Source organism: Podarcis vaucheri (genome assembly GCF_965113315.1).
Source record: "Podarcis vaucheri genome assembly, chromosome: 8".
Classification (NCBI taxonomy): Eukaryota; Metazoa; Chordata; class Lepidosauria; order Squamata; family Lacertidae; genus Podarcis; species Podarcis vaucheri.
Genome location: NC_138766.1, coordinates 76,237,731 through 76,258,718, shown reverse-complemented (window position 1 = coordinate 76,258,718; position 20,988 = coordinate 76,237,731). Strand labels below are relative to the sequence as shown.

The 20,988-nt window shown below is 41.9% G+C and overlaps 1 protein-coding gene across 4 annotated transcripts in view; it reads left to right on the top strand.

The window, feature by feature from the left end:
- Nucleotides 1-20,988, top strand: part of CSMD3 (CUB and Sushi multiple domains 3) — a 603,606-nt gene that overhangs the window by 154,570 nt on the left and 428,048 nt on the right. For all 4 annotated transcript variants that reach the window (XM_082235380.1, XM_082235382.1, XM_082235381.1 and 1 more), the window contains exon 3: nt 58-170. In XM_082235380.1, the coding sequence (XP_082091506.1) occupies nt 58-170 (113 nt within the window). The remainder of the gene's footprint in view (nt 1-57; nt 171-20,988) is intronic.

The following is a 20,988-nucleotide window of genomic DNA, read 5'->3' as shown; positions in this document are numbered from 1 at the left end:
ATAATCTGGTTTATTTATTCATTTGTGGCAAAATTAATAAATGTTTTTTCCCCCTAGGTTAACGGGATTTCACCTCCCTCCACCTATTACCAGTACAAAATCTGTATTTTCACTACGATTGACCAGTGACTTTGCAGTGAGTGCCCATGGATTTAAAGTATATTATGAAGGTAAGATAATGCAATCAATACACATGTTAGAACTGCATCAGATATCCTCCAGTAAAATTTTTAAAAAAGTAATGTAGCAACTAGCAATTTCAGTGCAGTGCTGTGTCTCTTGGATTCAACAGAAGACAAGCAAGGGCAATTGTTTGGGCAAATGAGGGCAAATGACAGTAAGGGCAAATTTAAGACAATATTTTCTCAGTCATATGGATAACTGCACCCCATGCAGCTAACAAGCTCACAATCTGGGAAGAGAGTTTGAAAGCCTACACACACACTTTGATGAAACAGGGGATAGTAGTCAACTAAGTTATACTTAGGGACGCGGGTGGCGCAGTGGTCTAAACTACAGAGCCTAGAGCTTGCCAATCAGAAGGTTGGTGGTTCGATTCCCCGCGACGGGGTGAGCTCCCGTTGCTCGGTCCCTGCTCCTGCCAACCTAGCAATTCAAAAGTATGTCAAAGTGCAAGTAGATAAATAGGTACCACTCCAGCGGGAAGATAAACAGCATTTCCGTGCGCTGCTCTGGTTCGCCAGAAGTGGCTTAGTCATGCTGGCCACATGACCCGGAAGCTGTACGCCAGATACCTTGGCCAGTTAAGCGAGATGAGCGCCGCAACCCCAGAGTCATCTGCAACTGGACCTAACGGTCAGGGGTCAATTTACCTTTGCCTTTAAGTTATACTCAGACCATTGACATTAATTGGCCTAATTTAGTTTGCTGAAGAACCATTGACTCTTGGGGTATATGCTCTTCCTGAAGCAAAGGTCACGATCTGGCCATTGCTGGGATGGGAAACTGTCCGACATGCTGCTTGAATTCCATCCTGGAAGAGAGTCAGGATAATATATGTAATAAACAAACAAACAAAGGAGCTCTTTGGAAAGCCAAGTGCCTCTCATGCTTAAATCATTTTATTCTTTTAAGCTAACAGGTGATTACTGCACATATCCATCTATGAGACATGGCAGCTTGTCCACCCTATCCCTAGAAAGAGAATTTAGTCAGACATAATCCACTGTTCTTTACAGGCCTCTTTCAAATTAGATTAGTTCTGGAAAGAGTGAAATTAATTTCACTTTGATCCATCTTTTCCACTTCTAGTAGTCCAGTGATATGCAATGCAGCTTAGTCAGCACATGTGTGTTCAAGAGAGATATTACTGCTCAGAATGAGAGCAAAATAGCAGCTTATAACGCACAGCAGGAATCTCTGTGATTGCCATTCTATTTGGATAGCATGATATTCCTTTGTTCTTAGCGAGTCTCTTTCATTGTAATTAAACAGGTAGCAAGTACTGAATAGATTTCCATTTAACTTGTAAACAACTGTTCAACATTGTCAAGAAGTAGAGGAAATGAGTTAAATAGCAGTACTGCTGTAGGTTTTTGGGTCTTGTTCCTTCAAGCAAGAGATAAGGCGTAAAGCACAGCTTTAATGTGACATTGTTTTCAGAAACCGCATTTACTTATATACCTCATCAAAGGACACTGTGGTATTCCAGTGACACCATCTGTTTGTTTGCTGTAATTGTTCTGCAGCAGGGATGTGAGAGACTCCCCCTCAGAATTTCGCCCATCGTTTAAAACTCCCTTGAAATCCCACCATCAATGTCACTTTGAATTCCTCTTTAGGTGAAATGTCATTGGCAGTTCTAATTAGGAGCAATTTGCAGGGGTCGTTCTAATTGAAGGGTCACTTCATCACCCTGCTAGGGTTCAGTGCCACAGCGAAGGTTGCTAGCTTAGATGGCTTTAAGACTCCACATTTATGGAATATAGGTCTACCAAAAGCTACGTAGTAGGAAGGAACCTCTACATGCAAAGGCAAAATACTCCAGACACTGGGGAGGAAACAATAGGGCAACAACTACACGCCCTCTTAGATGCATTTGGCTGGTCACCCTGAACAGAGTGTTGTGCTAAACCTCAGGGTGGGGAACTTCAGGTCCAGGAGGCAATTGTGCCTCTCCAAATATGACCTTCAGGGATTTCCATACATAACACGCCATCCCTAGCCACATACCCTCTTCCTACCCCCCTCACCACCACTGTGTGTTGTTTATCTTCCTGGCTGGAATATATCCTTCAATTCTGCCTTGCCTGGATGAAGCCGGGGGGGGGGGGAGAGAGAGAGAGAGAGAGAGAGAGAGAGAGAGAGAAATTGCTGACTGTACAAGGGGATAGATGATAGATTAGATAGATAGATAGATAGATAGATAGATAGATAGATAGATAGATACCTTTGACCACTTTTTGCCTCTAGCCATGCTCACTGCTGGCACATGGCATCTGGAAGATTACCCAGAAGGCAATGTAGCCCTCAGGCTTTAAAGGAGCCCCTATGCCTGTACTAGATTGACCCATGGTCTTATCTATGAAGCCAATTTTCATATAAAATGTGAATTCTCATATTCTCTATATCACTTTTTATAGATATAAAACAAAATTGCCATAGAAGGAATAAAAAATGATTGGAAGAAACCTCATTGATTTGTTATTTATAGTGCTTTTTAGATATAGTTGATATGTAGTAAATGGCTTTTTGTTATTTTATTGATCTTAGAAGGCCCTGAAATGGAGCCGGCAGGATTTGTGATGCTTTCTCTGCCTGTCAGAATTCTAGGTCATTGAGGGAAGTTCATAGCTGCTTATGAGGCTGCAGAGAATGCAGTGATCATTTCGAATGTCTCTGTATCAAACAGTGTGTGCACAAATGAATTGATGAGGTTCAACAAGACTAGCAAATTTTCTCAAGGGGGGTGTGTGTTTCACATATCCCATTCCTTGTGGTTTTAACCAGAGCTTCTTGTCATAATAGTGCTACAACAATTTGAAGTAAGAGGTTGTCAGAGTGGGGTAGAGAACAAGCTTTGCATGCAGATGTGGCCAGGTTCAGTTGTTGGTCATCTAGTGATGAAGAACCAATCCTTTGCAAAGTAGACCAGTGGCTGTTCTTAATCTAATGTGGCATCATATATCCATATGCTTTTGGTGGGGAGAATGAAGGCAGAGGGTGTCTAAGATCTGTTGGAAATTTCTTAAGAAAATACCAGGAAACTTTTGACATAATGCCCTCCAAATTCTGCAAGGCCATTGATTCTGTAGTGTTATGAAGGATCTGAAACTGCTGTAATGAACTACTGAAGCATGTTGATCAAACATTATTCATATAATTAAAATGTACCAGGATCCATTTCCCAGCTAGATTTTTGTAAGTTGGTACTAAATATCTGAACAAATAGAGTCACTGAACTATGTTTTGACTGCCTATTAAAGTTCAGAATTCTAACAAGAATAGAGAAGGCAAGTCTTAGAACAGTAGCCAGTTGTGCTTGACTATGTATGCATGAGCAATGTAGCAATGTGAATTAATTTTTTTGAGTAAAGTCCTTGTGGGACAAAATGAGCAATCATATATTGTGGTAAGCTAATGCAGGTAGTTCCTAGTAAATATTCAAGAACGAATCTGCTTCACAAATTACAATGGATATGTGTATAGATGAAAGAGTGGGATCATTTCCAATTCATACCTGGATGAGAGAGTGGGATCACACCATACACATGTTCAGAATTTATTTATGAATATCATTTATAGTGTTTTAAGTCCACTCTTCAATGGCCAACTGGCATTCGCAGAGGGAGATATAAGAGAACATTAAAATGGCAATAAAGCAATAGTATAAGACAACTCTTCAGTTAATAAGAGAATGGAACACGTAGCTTGTCCATGGTGGTTAGACACAATAATTTTACCATTTCTTTGCACCTGATGACCTTATGCACAGGCAAAAATTAAAAATAATAATAATAATTAAAGGGTTGCTCAATAATTAAAGGGTTGTTCAGATGGACCAACGGATTGAGACAGCTTCCTATTTTCTTATGGCATTTTGTTTTCTGAATTAAAGGATGGAATGGAGGATAGGAAACAGTAATTTAGATCCTTTGTCTCCTCAGAAAAGGTGTGCTCCACTGTGGAGTAGTTTGTACTGATTGGCTTTGGGACTTTGCCTAAGCTTGTTGCCATTTTTTATCATTCCTTTTGCAATCTGCATATTGTAAATGTATACATGCATGTATCATCTATCCATCCATCTATCTATCATTTATCTATCTATCTATCATCTATCTATCTATCTATCTATCTATCCAGTGCCAGATTTGCATATAAGCTAAACAAGCTACAGCTTGGGCCCCCACTCTGTTGGGGGCCCCACAAAAAATTAAAGGAAGAAAGAAACTGGATGTACATTTCCAAAATATAAGATAAAAAACAAATAAAATAAAACCTACAAAGAGCAACAGTGTTTTGTGTTTTGTAGGCTCCTATGATGTAAGTAATGGGCCCTGCCTGCTAGCCTGCTCCCTAAAATATTACTGGTTTGCTCATTTCTATATATAGGGTGTCTACATTCTGCATGTGCAAATGGCTTTAGATACCTATTAGGTCCATAAATTACTATATAGTATATATTCAACACAAAAAACAGAGACAATTTGTTGTTGACAAAGGACATCTGGAAATATAAAGGGACCCATTACCTTCAGTAGCTTAGGGCCTCATCAAACCTAAATCCGACCCTGTACCTATCTCTCTCTCTCTCTCTCTCTCCCTACACACACACAGAGAGAGAAACTGAAAAACAAGTCCACCCTGTCACTCAAAAGAAACTAAATCTGCAATGCCAAAGCCAATTTTCTGCACCCAATGGGGAACTTTTTGTTGTTGCTGCTGTGCCTTAGAAAATCAATACCAGGTTTGGTACCAGGTCTGTGCTTTAGCAGATTGCTAACAGACCAGTCATGTAATCAAAATAATTCCTCAGTGCTTCTTCAGGGAAATAATTCTTTCGCTTTGGCAACATAAGGAGAATGGGGACAGCAAATGAGATGAAACTAGATGAAAAAGGATCAACTTCAGAGGGCTAAGACTACTAATGGGGGCTGAAAGCATCAATGGTGCTGTTATGAAGCAGCTGTAGGCAAAGTTCCCATTCATGGTTCCCTACCTGATTGGCATGTCTTGAAGGAAACACCATTCATCTGTAATTTTGGCATCTGGCCACAAAAATCCCACATACCTCATATGACACACTGCAGCCAAAAAATTAATTCAGCTAAGCTGCTTATCTGAGATCCTCACTGTGCACGTAGCGGCTGAAGTTGTCCAACTACTATTGATCTTATTTCCCAATGTTTTCTCTCCCCTGCCCCCATTATGAAAGTAGCTTTACTTCTTAGAAATAAAATATGGAAACAAAAATTCTCATTTAAAATAGTTCTCAAAGGGAGCAAACAGGGCAATGTATGGCTTTAATCTATCAGTTAAGGAATGCAATTTTCTTGGAAAACCTAGCATCTACATTTGTTCATGCTGCAATTTATTTGTGTCCTAGTTAACTTCCATTCTGCTACCTTGTCTTACTTTTATATTGCTAAACCTTGTTATGTAATGGTCTCATGACTAGAACCAAAGAAATAAGCCTGATCCGATCTGATCAGTTAAGGAATGGTGGGTCAGAATATTTGAAAACACACCGAGTAATAAAGATGGGGGAGCTCTCCACAGCTTTCCTTGAACTGATCCAAAATTTTAGATTTGGGAGAATTTCCTGAGCCAATCCGAGAGCTTGGGGAAAAAGTTGCCTCTTCTTTCATTCTGTCTCCCAAGATCAGCTGAAAGAAATTTCAACTTCTGTTCCTGATTTAAGAGAAGGGGAGGTGAAGAAGAATTTCAAGGTTGGCAAACCTCACATCCCATTTTAAGATAGGTGTTTCAAGATTGCAAAGCTCACATCTCATTCTAAGACAGGTGTTCTGGCATATCTGCTGACTATACAATCCAGAGCAGCCTTCATCTTGTACTGTGTTATGTGTGGAATTTGATTGATCTGGCGCGACCCCCGCTAATTGATTTGCGATCCTCAATTAGCTCTTTACTGCCCGGCACACTTCTCCTGCCGCATGCTCTGCTCCGAGCTCTCAGTCACGCCGTAGCAGAGATAGCACAGCGGTGTAAAACTGTCATGTAGCTTGGCTTCCAGACAAACACACACAGTCCAGGTTTGTCTATTTACAGCTTTTATTCCAACATTTCTCAGGAATTTCCAGGACTATTTGCAGCCATGACAAAACTGCATCCTTTCCCCACAAAATACAGAGTGGGACTGGCATACTCTTCCCAAGCTCCTCCCAAGCTTCCAAAATTGACGTCAGAATGGTGTGGCATCATGGGAAAAACTTAACCCGTTAAGTTCCAACCTCAACACCCCCCCTTGCTGCACCTTCTGACAAGACCCTTTTGAGCTCAACACCTTACCCTTTGCCTTGTGCTCCTTCCCAGCATCTTTCCCAGGCACCTGTTGAACCCTTTCAACACTCCCAGAATCACACTGTGCGAATTTCACCCACGCACATGTTGCCTGGTACCTTTCAGGTGGAATGCCCTTTGTTGTGCGACTAGACCTTCTGGGCATAAACTCAGATGTTACCTCTGACTCACTGCCACCAGGAAATGTGTCCTCAGCATCACGGGATTCCCCCTCTGACTTAAAACGTTTTCGAATCCTCTCCATTACACTCACAGGGGAACTGGGCTCGCTTTTGGCCTCCCTTTTTACAACTTGTGGAGATGCTACAGATACCTCCTCTTGTTCCTGACTTTGGTCAGTTACCTGATCGTCATCATCAGACTCAGCCTCTCCTTCCTCCCCCTCAGAATCTTCCTGTTCTGAATCAGAGAGACACTCTGAAAGAACATCACGCTTGACAGCAGCTTGTGTCTTTTTATCCTGCTCATAGAACTCAGCGTGTTTACTGATCAGTAACTTACTCTGATCACCTGATGGAAATGCAAATCTCCATGCACTCGCTGTTGGCTCATACCCACAGAAGATCATTTTTCGGAACTTGGATCCATCTGGCCCCTGCAAAGCAGCAGGTACCGGCACAGACGCACGTGACCCGAACATACGCAAAAAATGAATCTGGGGTTTCCTGCCATGCAACAGCCCAAACGGTGTGTCCCCTACCATGGAATTGTAGGTGCGATTCCAGATGAAGCTTACATACTTGATTGCCTCCAGCCAAAACCTTGGAGGTAACCCAGAGTCTTCCAGCAACACCTGTGCAGTTTTAACCAGAGCCTGACACTTCCGCTCTGCCACCCCCCACTGATTGGGTGAAGTCACTGTGTGACGTATCCCTTTCTTGTGAAAGTACTTCTGCAAAGCAGAACCTGTAAACTCAGCTCCTCTGTCACTTGTGACAGCTTGCACTTTGGTGGAAAACCTTTGTTCCACCCCCTCAATCCACCCTTTGATCAGCTGTGCTGCATCATCCTTGGATTTGAGACCATGTATCCAGGAATTCTGAGTAAAATCCTCCTGCATCGAGAGCAGAAACCTTGACCCTCCCAGACTTGGTTCCTCTATAGGACCCAACAGATCTATGTGAATCAGTTCAAAAGGCCTAGTGGTTATCCTTTCAACCTTTGGATAACTGCATCCTTTTACCTTTGCCAGTTTGCAAGTTTCACAACTTACAGCATGTCCACATTCTGAGATCTTACAACCATTGGAAACCTCTGGCAGCACCTGTAGTTCTTCAAGAGAACTATGAGCTGTACGTGTATGCCAAGCATGTACGCATGAATCATGATTGGGAATTGTAGCACGCAGTGCTTGTGCTTTCTCAACCTTCCCACCACCCTCCAGAGACGTTTTAAGAATGAAGAGATCATTCTGCCCCTTTTTAACCTTGGCAAGCATCCTCCCTCCTTTGGAGATTGTGCAAACATCACCCTGAAAACAAACCGTAAATCCCTTTTTCAGTAAATAAGGCACAGATCAAAGACAGTGGTGCATCCCAGGAACAGTACAACACTCCAACGTTTCCTGTAAAATACAAAAATGCAAATTTACAGCATTAGTCATATTTCTTTTCTGTCCATTTGCAAACAGTACAGTTTTCCCGGCAGGAATTGCCGTACAGTTCCACCTCTCGACAGCAGGTGTCTCTGGAATCAAATTGCGATTAGCTGCAGAGTCAATAACAAAACTTAGCTCTTGGCTTGCCCCACAGCTGTCTTCAGCCAACGCCAGACTAGCCGTGATTTGATAAGTCTCCTGACGTTGTTTTCCTCGTCCTTCTCTTGCGTTCCCACGCTGACCTCCCCTTCCAGACTGGTTCCCATGGAAACCCGACTGATTCCCATGGAAGGTGTCCTTGAAGCCTTCCTGTGCAGCTGCTCTCGCTTTCTGTGGGCAGTCTCTTTTGAAATGACTGTGGGATCCACACATGTAGCACCGACGAAATCCAGTGGAAAAACACTGCCTGGTTCTCCTCCCAGCTGGCCTCCTTTTCCTTCTTCCGGAAAAGCACTCCTTGCCAGATCCGCCCCCCCTGAACTGCCGCTCCATTCCAGCAGGTTCAGTGGAAAACTTTTCAAACTTGCCTTTGGAACTTTCCACCCCCCCGACTTGCTCACTAGCACTCCTTGAGGCTAAATCATCAGGAACAGGGGCTCCAGCCATCTCTAGGCTTTCAGCTTCCATCTGCCCTAGGCCTCCTGCTGAGCCTTCACACAGACGTTTCAGCACACTCCAGGCCTCACACGCAGATTCAACGCCATCCAGGTGATGTTGCAAATTTGCATGAACACCTGCTCTCAACATGCAGACCTCAGCTCTCATAGCTTTCTCCCTCTGCATTTTCTCCTCCAGAGAAACAGACTTCAGCTTTCCTGCATCTCTGTCCACCAGTTGCACTGGTTCCCTCTGGGAAATGTCCCAAACCTCCGTGGCTATAAACCACGCTCTCACCCATCTTGCCCAGGTATTCCACGCTTGGGCAGTGAGTTCCTCAAGCTGTTCAAACGGAGCTTGAATCACCTCCTGGCCATCTGCCATGTTCTCCCGTTCTCCCAAGTTGGCCCCAAGCTGTACTTACAAAAGCACCAGCTCCTCTGGCGTGGAGAAACGATTCTTGGCAACACAGGCACTTTCTGCGTCTTTCAGCTTGCTTGCTTGCCTTCGCCTCCTTCCGTGCTCCTCTGCTAGACACCGCAGATTTCACAGCTCCCGGCAGCTCTTCCGTGACAGTTTTACGATAGGTTATTTAGGTTACCCATAACCTGTGGAATTTGATTGATCTGGCGCGACCCCCGCTAATTGATTTGCGATCCTCAATTAGCTCTTTACTGCCCGGCACACTTCTCCTGCCGCATGCTCTGCTCCGAGCTCTCAGTCACGCCGTAGCAGAGATAGCACAGCGGTGTAAAACTGTCATGTAGCTTGGCTTCCAGACAAACACACACAGTCCAGGTTTGTCTATTTACAGCTTTTATTCCAACATTTCTCAGGAATTTCCAGGACTATTTGCAGCCATGACAAAACTGCATCCTTTCCCCACAAAATACAGAGTGGGACTGGCATACTCTTCCCAAGCTCCTCCCAAGCTTCCAAAATTGACGTCAGAATGGTGTGGCATCATGGGAAAAACTTAACCCGTTAAGTTCCAACCTCAACATTATGGCCCAGGTTTGCACATAACACTAAACCATGGCTTAGTGCTGAGTAATGTTTCAAAAGGATGTCCAGGAGCAAAGCTGCTGTGATTTTTACTGTCCCCACATTGTTGTGTGTTCATGCTTAGCTAAGGATTGGTTTAGCATTATGTGCAAATCGGGCCATGTTCTGGGACAAATGGAGACAGAGAACAAACGCTGTGGGCAAAATGTCCTATGTTTTGCTGTACATGTAAATTCTGTTTAGTCTTGGTCTTTGGTGTATTTTCTTTTTCTCCCTCCAGTTGGTCAGTATAGAGTGTTCTTTTCTGATACTTCTCATGGTGTTGCCAATTTCATTAGTGCTTACTCAAGAGACCATGGGATGAATGTGCTGAACATTAAACATAATTGTTTAATGTTTTATACTCACTGTGCCTTTTGAATAATGTGTCTATGGCAAATCCAGACTGTGTTGCTATCCCACATGCAGCCATGACTAATATTGTAATATCAAAAACATAAGACTTAGCAGCAGATGTTGCTTTTCAAGATTTCTAACATCACCATGCACAAGTCTTTAATTGTGATTTGTTCCCAATTGTGGGTATAAAGAGACAAGCCAACATATTTCAGTCTAAAAGTGATCTATAACTGCATTAAGCAGAAATGAAGAACTTGTGGCCCTCCAGCATCTGGTTGGACTACAATTCCCATAATCCCTGACCATTATGATGGGTGGGGCTGATGGAAGTTGTAGTCCAGCAACATCTGAAGGACCACAGTTTCCCCATCCTTGGGAAAAGGGAACTACAACTAACAGGTGAACACTCTCCCTTTCCCAGGATGAGTACATGGGCATCCACAAGGGGGAGAGACAAAGCATAATCTCGAGATTTCCTCACCCCTTGTTTTTTTAAAAAAAACATTTCTAGCTTTCATAGAACCTGAGATACGAGGCAAAAAGTACAGAAACTATCTTGTACCACACTTTGCCAGAGCTGCTGGTGGGTGAATAGAGGTTTACTATTAACTGGCAATTCAAATATGTGGTGGTAACAGAGGGAAACAGCGTCATACAAATAAGTAATTGGTGCAAGTGTTAAACTCGAGTGGGATACTAGTAGTCAATTCTAGATAAGCTGGTGACAGCAAGATGGAATTGTAGCAGTAGTAGCTACCAAAATCCTGAATATTGGGGGAGCCATGTGGAATAATAGAGGTTCATTGATACTGCCTCACTGACAGCACCTACAATCCTGTGCCTCAGTCCTATTAAATTTGGGTATATAGTTGAGCTAGGCAGGTTCAAGAATAATTTATATCTCTGGTCCCACAATTAATCCCTGGGAATACTCACCCTAACTCTCACTTTACCCATACAGTATCTGCTCAGTCTCTGACCTGTTTAACTAAGTACACTATACTACCCACTGCCTTGTGGGACATCTTTAGGAAGAGAAAAAGCTAAGGAGTAAACCCTACACAAATCTGGAGTCCCTAAAATGGTTGGATGGCGCCTTGTGTACCTCCATCCAGTAACTCATGCAGCCAAACGTATTGCTCTGCTTTCCTTTGGAGCACATCAGAAAGGCCGAGAGGGAGGTCTTGTCATCTGGGCAGCCCAGGACCTCCACACACAATGCCCTGGCTTGGACCTTGGAGAGTTAACTTCGGTGCTTCAAAAAGAGTACAGTGGTACCTCTGGATGCAAACAGCATCCGTTCCGGAGCCCCGTTCGCATTCTGAGCAGAACGCAACCCACGTCTGCACGTGCGTGGATCACGATTTGCCACTTCTGCGCATGACGTCATTTTGAGCATCTGCGCAAGTGGCGAAACCTGGAAGTAACCCATTCTGTTACTTCTGGGTCGCCACAGAATGCAACCTGAAAATGCTCAACCTGAAGCTACTTTAAAACAAGGTATGACTGTACAGCAAAAACAATGCAGGAGGCAGCAGTTATGAGTTTCTGGTCTCTTTAGCCACAGCAGGCGCTGAGATTTCCCCGCAGTTTGGCACACTTCCACCGAGGCCCACACTCGAAACAGATGGATGCCAACAACAACTATACTACCACTATTCAATCATGTTGTGAAATATTGGAGGCAAATTTTCCCTGGTGGCAGACGACAGAACCACGAGACTGGTGTAAAATACTCAAACAAGAGTTTTATTACGGCTACACAAACTACAAACACAAAGCATGTGGGTGTTTTCTTTCTGCAGGCAGTTGCAAACTGCAACTTCTTTTCTCTTTATACACATCACCGGCTGTGCCTAATTAGCCTGGAAAACCACACCTATAACTCTTAGAAAATGTCCTTAAAGTTATCTGTACCCCTTTCTTGTTTCCTGATGAATGATACCTAACACGAGGGCTTGAACTGGGAAAGGAAACCGAGACTTGCACAGAAGCCCTTGCACACTTGCCTCTGTGCCCTGGCTCCTGACTTTTGACCACTGAGGTGGAGTTCTTAAGCACAGTTAGCTGAATTTGCACATAATTTTGAAATCAGCAAACTTAATAAGACACTTCCAATCAAGGGGTGGGGGGCTTCAAAGCATGTTCAGCAGAATGAGTTTAGAATGTTCTTTCATGCCTTTGTGCTCAATGGGACACTGGGGTGGATCTTAAGGGGGCTAATGTACTTCCAGACACCTACCTCTGACACTGCTGAGGAAAGTTGCATGTGGAAGTTATTGGAGGCTATTTACCTTCTCCACATTGGGAACCTCAGAAAAAGACAAAATAAGGTGTATTGCCTTCCAAATTAAGTTGTGCTTTAGCTAATTAGACAGACAAGTTTGGGTACCCATCCATAATCTTTAGTATCAGATATTACTTCTTTTACATGATTGATGGCGACTCTGTTAGCTATCTTCTCATTAGCCAGCGACTCTAAGTTCAGAGTGCTATATCCTGCATTGCCAAAACCAAATGTGCAAATAACGCATGACCCTGAGAGGGCAAGGCCATTAGACAGAATTCTGAAGCAAATCAAAGAGTTTATTTCATGGCTTGAGGCATAATATTTTCCCAAGCCATTAGCTCATAAGTGACAACATGATAGATCTAGTCAGTTTGTAACATTACACAGGGAATCAGAGGTGAGGAAAATGGGGAAAATAAGTTTATATATCATGTCAGAGTTCTTTTCTCTCTTAAAGTTTGTATTTTCTGTTTTGGAAGACTTGGCCTAATAGATATTATATCCTGCTGGTACTGGGAGTGCAAGCTACATGGTTAATTGATTCATTAAAGCAACAACCCTACTGCGTGGTCATTTTTAACCATGCCAGACACACACAACCCTCTCCTTGGTTTTGAGGAGTTCCTTCTGGTGTAGATAAAATTGGATTGAGCCACATTAATGAAGTAGCAAAAGGATCGCTGGCAAACAACCAACGCAGAATAAATGGAATATGAGTGACAAAGTGAAGCAGGGGTGGCTAGTCTCTAGCCCTCCAATATAGCCAACATCCATGGGAGGTTGTAGACAAACAACATCTAAAATATCATCTGTGGCATGAATGATTCCAAAGAACAGTCATCAGTGTCATCTGCCCAAGATCACACATCTCTTGTATCCTGCCTACAAACTGTTAGCACTCATCTTTCTTTGATTCCAACAGACCAGAATTCTCAGTAAGCTGTTGGATGGGTTTGAAGGAGGGTTAGACAAATTCATGGAGGAAAAAGCTACCAGTGGCAACTTGCTTTGTTGGCTCTGTTCAATCTCCACTAATGGAGGTAGCATGCCTCTGTATCTCAGTTGCTGAGAGTCACTATTCTGGGGAGACTGCTGTCACACTCTGGTCTTGCTTGTGAGCCTCCTATAGGCATCTGGTTTGCCACTGTAAGCACAGAATATTGTACAAAAATAGGCCTTTGACCTGGTCCAGCAGGGCTTCTTACGTTCTTATCTTCCCAGCCAGACCAGTTTTTCTTTGTTCCTCTTTAGCGCATGGTGAGTGAGAAAACCATATCTTAGACCATGGCAAAGAGTGGGTGGCGCCCAGCATTGTTGTTCTGCTTCCACACTTGTCCTTGCCCATCCTCTTCCCTCCCTAGCAGAGCCCTGCCCATGCACCCTCAAAATCTGCTCCAGAATGTTAGGGAACCTTTTGGAGCCAATTGAGGGCAGGGGGTAAAGAGGGGGAGGAGAAGAAGGAGGAGTCCCATTATGAAAGCTGAATGTCGTCCACACAGCCTTGGATAAAACTCTGGTCACTGAACACAAACAGTCTAAAATAAATGATCTTCTAAAAAGTTACTGTCCACACTATCACAAGAATATTTAAAGGTGTGAATGTATGGACTGGGGATTGTCAACTTTTGACTAGGCCCCGGTAGTTTGAGTAAAACCCAAATTCCTACACTGTTCACATGAGAATTACAGTGCTCTTTCTTTTCCTCAATTACCTCTGTCTAACATATCATTAGAGAGTGGTTCACACATTACACTGACCACAGGTAAAAACTCTTTATACATATGCAAGTGTTTGTGTGAAAACCTTCTTTCCTGTTTGCTTCCCTCCCCCACCCTGACTTTTTGCAAATCCCAGATTGTGATGAGGCACTACAGATCCTCCAGTGGGGGCTGCACAATGACAGCCTTACATTTTTATGTATATAGGAAGATAATATTTGTTGACAATATAATGAGATATAAGGACACAGGATATATTTTCCACCTTTTATGATTTAGCGAAAGTTATACTTAAGCAATTACAGTACGGATGTGACAGAAATAGATGTGTGAAAACAGCCCCACTTTTAAAGGAGAAAATATTTACTACATTTTTCTGGAAGCAGGAAAATATCTTCAATGTTATCAAAAAATTCACATCTCTCTTTCAGGTAGATGCTTATAAAATCAGTCAATGTATCTTTTTATGGTTGTTTACCAACAAAGTACATTCTGTAGGCTTTTCATAGTCAAGGCTTTCTGATGTTTTTCCTGTGTGTTGGGGGATGAATTCAGACTAGAACACTTGTAAAGACTTCGTCTTCTCTGGAACAAAAGCACACATTTCTGATGATGACTGCACTTTTAAGTTGTTTCTACTAATATGGTGATGTTCCTTCATGGGAATTACTTCATCCAAAGACAAAGTTTGCAAGGGAAATGGTAACTATGCAATCCTAAATCCACTCCCAGCCATATCAATGGCTGGATGATGTTACAATGGTGCATATATATCTGTTTGCTAGTCTCTGCTGATGGAGAGCAGTATTGCTGGTGGGGAAGGTCCCAAGCTATGCCCAGCTAGTGGGAAGCTGCCAACAGGTTTTCCTACCAACAACAGACTTTAAAATGAGGCATTTCATCAACTGGGACCTGATCCTTAGGCCCCTCAGCTTATGCCAACCTGAAACTGCTTTGACAAAAACTAAAATCTGCCTCCCCTTCCACTCTGGCTGGAATAAACTGACAGGGTTTGGAATGCAATGGGAGAGCCATGGCTTTGCACCTCCCCAGTCTCAGGTTCAAATTAGGATTGCTCTGAAAACCACTTCAACATGGCTTCTCTGTTAAAGACATGTACATGTTTGATGGAGCCAGTTGTACTATCCCTGAATGATGCATACCAGTGTAAACGTCTCTTCAAATATGCATTTGTATCCATCACACATGGTGATTTAGTATATGTGCACCAAAAGACCTAGAGGTTAAACCAGGCAGAATAAAAAAATAATAATACCCTCAAACTCAAGAATATGAAACTAGTTTTTCACAGCTGGATCCTACAGCCTATCCTAGTGATCTGGTACCGTGTGTGCTCAAGCTCAGAAACAGAAAGAAACTGGAATGTATAATGCCAGATCCTGCAATTCACAGGCCATATAAAGTGTCTTTATTTGCCATGCCTTGTGTGAATGGGAGGGCCCCAGTCCATTGCACTTGCATGTTCTCCCATCACTCTTCCAGCAACAGACTTTGAAATAGGAAGGAGGAAATGCTTCAGATGAGAAGGTGTTAAATGTTGACCTCATCTAGTCCTTCACCCAAAGAACTGAGTCTCCATCTCTTCAAACATTATGAGCTGAATTGGGAAGGGCATAATGAAGAGTGTAGTGGCCTGTCTTGGGGAGAGCTGTGGTTACTGAGATCCTTGAAGAACTGCTGAAATGGGTATACATGATGAGTATTGCAAGGAATAAATGCTAGGGATAAGACCTACTGGGGGCGTATAGTGACAGGGAGAAGGTGCCATCCTGCAAGCTGCCCTATATAAATTTAATAAATAATAATAAAATGAGCAAGACAGAATTTAAAAGCATATGAAGAGCAGACTGCTGCATGGCTGCTAACTATGTGAAGATTTGCCTATGTGCCTCGCAAGCAGCAGATGAAGTGGTAAACCTCTGTTTTGACTGTTCCATGGAAGCAGAGAAGCAAAAGGGGTCAGCTCAAGCAGAAGCCAAGTCTAGAATTCTCATCCCTAGCTTGTATTATTATTTTTCCTTCCCATGGACAAGCATTCCATTATATGTGCCTCACAGAAGAACTGGGATCAGTTTCGTTTGTGATAATTAGGCCTCTCTCCTTGGCTCATAGGTTGCACTTGTATTACATCCTAGATAAATACATGAGACAGTTGTTCAGGAGCTAATATATTAATACTGAATCTATGATACATATATTAAGTAGCCAGAAATGTAGAGTACAAGGTATAGCATCCCCCTCACACCACCCACCTCTATAAATCCGCCATAGTTTATCTGGGGCATTTTTCTGCCTTCCTTCTATGGGTGGAATCCCAGGTCTGGGGGACAAAATACAGCCCCTTGTCCCACTTTGTTTGGTCTCTTGCTCTCCCCAATTCTTGACCTTCGCTAAACCTCCTCAAACAGTTTTTTTCTTAGTTGAAATGTGTGAGAATGTCTCTTGCCTGCCAAGAGACAGAGAGAAACTTGCATAGCTGGAATACAGGCTATTATACCAAGATAAGAGTCCATATTTCTGCTCTGGTCCCACCCTCCTCTCTCATGTGCCCACCAGTAGGTTGCCCGTGATGGAATGTTGCCTTTGGACTGTCAAGAATTTCCCACAGAAATCATGTTTTGCATTTGTTTGGACACAAATTACAGTGAACATAGGAGTCATCAACCCTAAGCCACGTATTCTGTGGTTGTCCCCAGATATAATATAACATGCTTCATGCACAAGAAGCCATCTCATCATGTTCCCAAAATGATAACCAGTTGGTATTACAAAATCCCTTTTTTTGTAATACATATCAGTAGTGTGGGTGCCATTCCAAAAATCCCAAATCAACCATAGGTGAGGCTATAGTCTGCCCTGATTTCAAATGCAAAGTTCCTATTTACATCAGTAGAAATATTTGTGATTTGAGGAGAGGGGTAGATTAGATTAGATTAGATTAGATTAGATTTATTGCGGCCATTGGCCCATATCGAAACAATACATCAGAATTTATCCATAAACAATACAGTTTAAACAGTTCCAAGTTAAAACACCCATATAGAACCAATTTTACTTCAGTTAAGTAAACACTATACACAATAAGCTCCCTCTATGTAAACCGCCATTCAGATCCATCAGATTTTGGGGGGTATGCGTCTTAGTTCTGGCACTTATTGATGGTTCTTAAGTTTAGCTAAGCTGTCGGAGACATACAGTGATCCATTTCTCCTCTTTTGAAATAAAACATTAATCAGGTATCTAGCGACTGCAAGGGATCTACTTGTATCTTCGTCGTTTAATAAGTATATTATTTGGGCTTCCTGAGGACCGTCAGCAATTCTCGATAAATATGGAGCCAGAAACTTGGACCGTGCAGCCGAATGTAATGGGCAACAGAAGATTATATGATATAACGATTCTATAGATCCACTTTTACAGTCACAGAGGAGTGAGATCTGACCGTTGGAGAGTCTGCTACCCAACACGTTTGATGGGAAAACATTGAATCTAGCCTTTATAAAGGCATACCTGTGCGTCACCACAGATAAGGTAGTTAAGTAAGATGGAAGTTTCGTTGGTGGTGTTAAGCCAAGGTTTATCGGCGAACAGGTGCCACCACCTGTCGCAATATTAAATTGTAAATCCATCTCCCCTAATTTGTGAGTTATAATTCTTTTGGCAGAAATTAAATCCAATTTTAATAGTACAGATGGAGATAGTCCTAGGGACACAAGTTTCCCATGTATTATTTTTGCCCAGGGGCTAGGGAAGTCATCTCTCCAGAGACACTGTATCAAGTGGAGATTTGGAAGTCTATGCCATAATGCCAACCAGTAACAGAGAATGCATTTCCATAGTGTGGTTTCTAGAGATGTAACATTTAGTTCCAGTCGTATAGCAGTATTGCTTACACACCTGGGTAATTTTAGCAACCTTCTTAAAAGCTGGTTTTGGATTACCTGAGGAGAGGGGTAAATATTGACCCTATCAGTCCAAACACATGCTCCTTATCTAAATTCTGCTAGAATTAAACTTGGGAGTGGGGTATTGAATTGAATATAGCTAGTAGTATTGCCTCAATTTAGGAAAAGAGTGAAATTGCTCAGCAATACATTGCTTCACCTGGCAGGTAACTGAAATATTTTGGTGATGCTTAAATTGCTTCCTGAAACCAATATATCAATTTATGTAACGTCAGAGATGACATAAATTACATTTTATACTAGTGTTTAAGATCTGTGCCACAACAAGTATAGAGGTAATTTATTGTTTCCCTTTATGATTCAGAGTATCTCTTAAATGTTTCATCTCAGGCATGCTTCCATTAAACACAATCCATATAAACAAACTAAACTGATATAATAATATGATCATCATCTGAGGCCTCATACTGTGGGAAACTAAAATGATGATGGCTTGTCACCACCAGTGAGAGGAATGCCAGCATAAATTCTAGGTAAACTCACTAAGGGAGGCAATGCACTAATGTAGGAAGAAATTACTGGAGCAATATGTTAAGGGCTCTTACAAATCTGGAAGCATCCCTGATCCTGGGTGGGAAATTTGGTTCTCCACCCACATTTTATTAATGTCTTAGTATTAGCCTTTCTCTGTTGTAGAGGTCCCCCCTCCCCTTTTTTTAGTACAATGTAAATGAGAGTTTTACTTTCTGTGAGTACAGTTTTCTGCAGAAAACTGTAACATGTAGGTTATCATTCTACTCAAGGATGTCATTTAAATGATGTTCAACAAAGAAGGGGGAGAATTATATCAAAATGATTGGAAATAATGAAATAAAGAAGAAAAAGTGGGTGGTACTGAGATTTGCTACCTCAGTGCTTTTAAGAAAAATCACTGTGTTAGTAAAATTAAGTCCCACTATTGCAGCAGCATGAAAGCATATTGATATAAATCTCAGTGTCTGCCAATATGTTTGGAAAGATCTTCTGCCAGACATTGTTCTCTTCTTGTTAGGCTAGTCAAATGTTGAATTCACATTAATTGGTTGTAATGTGGTAAATGAAATGATCAGGTTCTAGCCCACATTCACGACAGGTGTTTAAACACATGCAAACAATATCTATCAACACAGAGATAGGTTTTCATTTCACCATGGTCACAAATGGATTGTCTCAATCCATTAAAAAAAGAAGTTTCTGAACAGGTTATTTGCCATGACTAGTCTTTACAATTTCTTAGCACTAATTCTATGTCAATTCAGTTAAGTGTGCCCTGCATTTGTTAAAAGCTAATGAGGACTGGAATTCATATCTTTAGGCTATGAAAACCCAGAATGCAAAGATTTTGTTAAGTCTGATGTTTGCATTCATTACAGGGATCTTTACTTAGAGCAAACAAATAGAATTTACAAAAACCAGTTCGTGTGTATATATATAAATGTGCTTGAAAATCCTCAAACGTTATATTCCAACTGTGAGATTTTATTTTTTTTGCACATTGAAGATATTTGTCATTCAGAATTTGCATCCAAAGCAGTATAATAGATGACTATATCCAGTGAGAAACATTTCAGTAAACAATGGCATCTGTTAGCATCTAGGATCTGTTAGCATCTAGCACATAAAAGATTATTGGTTATAATCAGGATGATGGGAGAAAGCAGAGAAAACCCTGTTATGTATTTATGTCTTCTAAAAGTGCATTGGATAATTGGATGTGTGTTGGACGACTGGATAATTGGATTTCTGTTAGATATGTGTTTAGGGTCATTAAAGCTTTTGAGACTCACTCCCATGCTGACTCTGCCCCCAAGATGATGTTCAAGCACGCAGCCAAAAACAAAAACCAGATGCCAGTTCAATGCATCACAGCAAATATGTCCACAGAATATTGTGGCAGTGCATTAGTTTAAGATCCTAAGAAAATTTAAGAGAGGCTGAGAGCATCCAGAGACTTGTACACTGACAGGGGACAAACTGATAACATGCAAATAGGGAAATAATGTCTGCATGGGTACAGGAGACAGCTATACTAGCTCCATGAATATTCCAGGATCGATTAGGAAAATTATAGCCCAATGGCAAGTGCCAGGGTGAGTTAGTTGACACACTTTTTGGTTCAGTAAAGACACATACTTGAAGGGAAACAGCAAGATAGTCACATCTTTCCTGGCACCTGTAAGCTATCTTAGAGATGGTCACCATTGATATAAGCATGTCCTGGATGCCATGTTTGTATGTGATAATGGTTAAGGTCAGTTTGGTTTGGTAGGTGGAAGTACTGGCATGTAATGAGTACATGCACATTCCATGGTGACTCAGTAGGCCTTGCTCCTGATTCAAATCCTGAAGACCATTTCCCAATTCAATGTACTTCCTTGGAACTGTCTCATTCAGGAGTGGTGTGAGGGGTCTACACACACCAACAGGGGGACCCAGAGCTCTCCCCAGGATTCCCCTAGCCTTATAGCTATTCTTTCCAGCATGAAATGGCAAGAGTCTCCTCTTGCTTTGCCCTATATTCCTCTGAGTGATGGTAAGGACTGAGCTTGCAGGGATAGGTCACAAACATGAGTGGCAGTGGTGAGGATGAGCCCAGTCAGGGTGGTTGCTCAATACTGAAAGTACCTATCTTGCTGTAGCTGGGATTGGACTTACTGAACCAGACTGAAAGCATATATAACCACAACAATCCTGCTCAGTCTGTTTAGATAAGACTAATAATTCAAATGATTTGGTCAAAATTTGATTCCTGTATCTAATGCAGCCCATTTTAAAGGCAATCTCAATATTCTTCCCACCGGATGCTGAGGTTTTTTTTATCTTTTATTTATCTTTTGAAATGTTTCCATAGTTGCATTTTTCTCCTTTTGAGATTGAATAAATTTATCACTTGTTCAGTCAATTCAGTTCTTTGT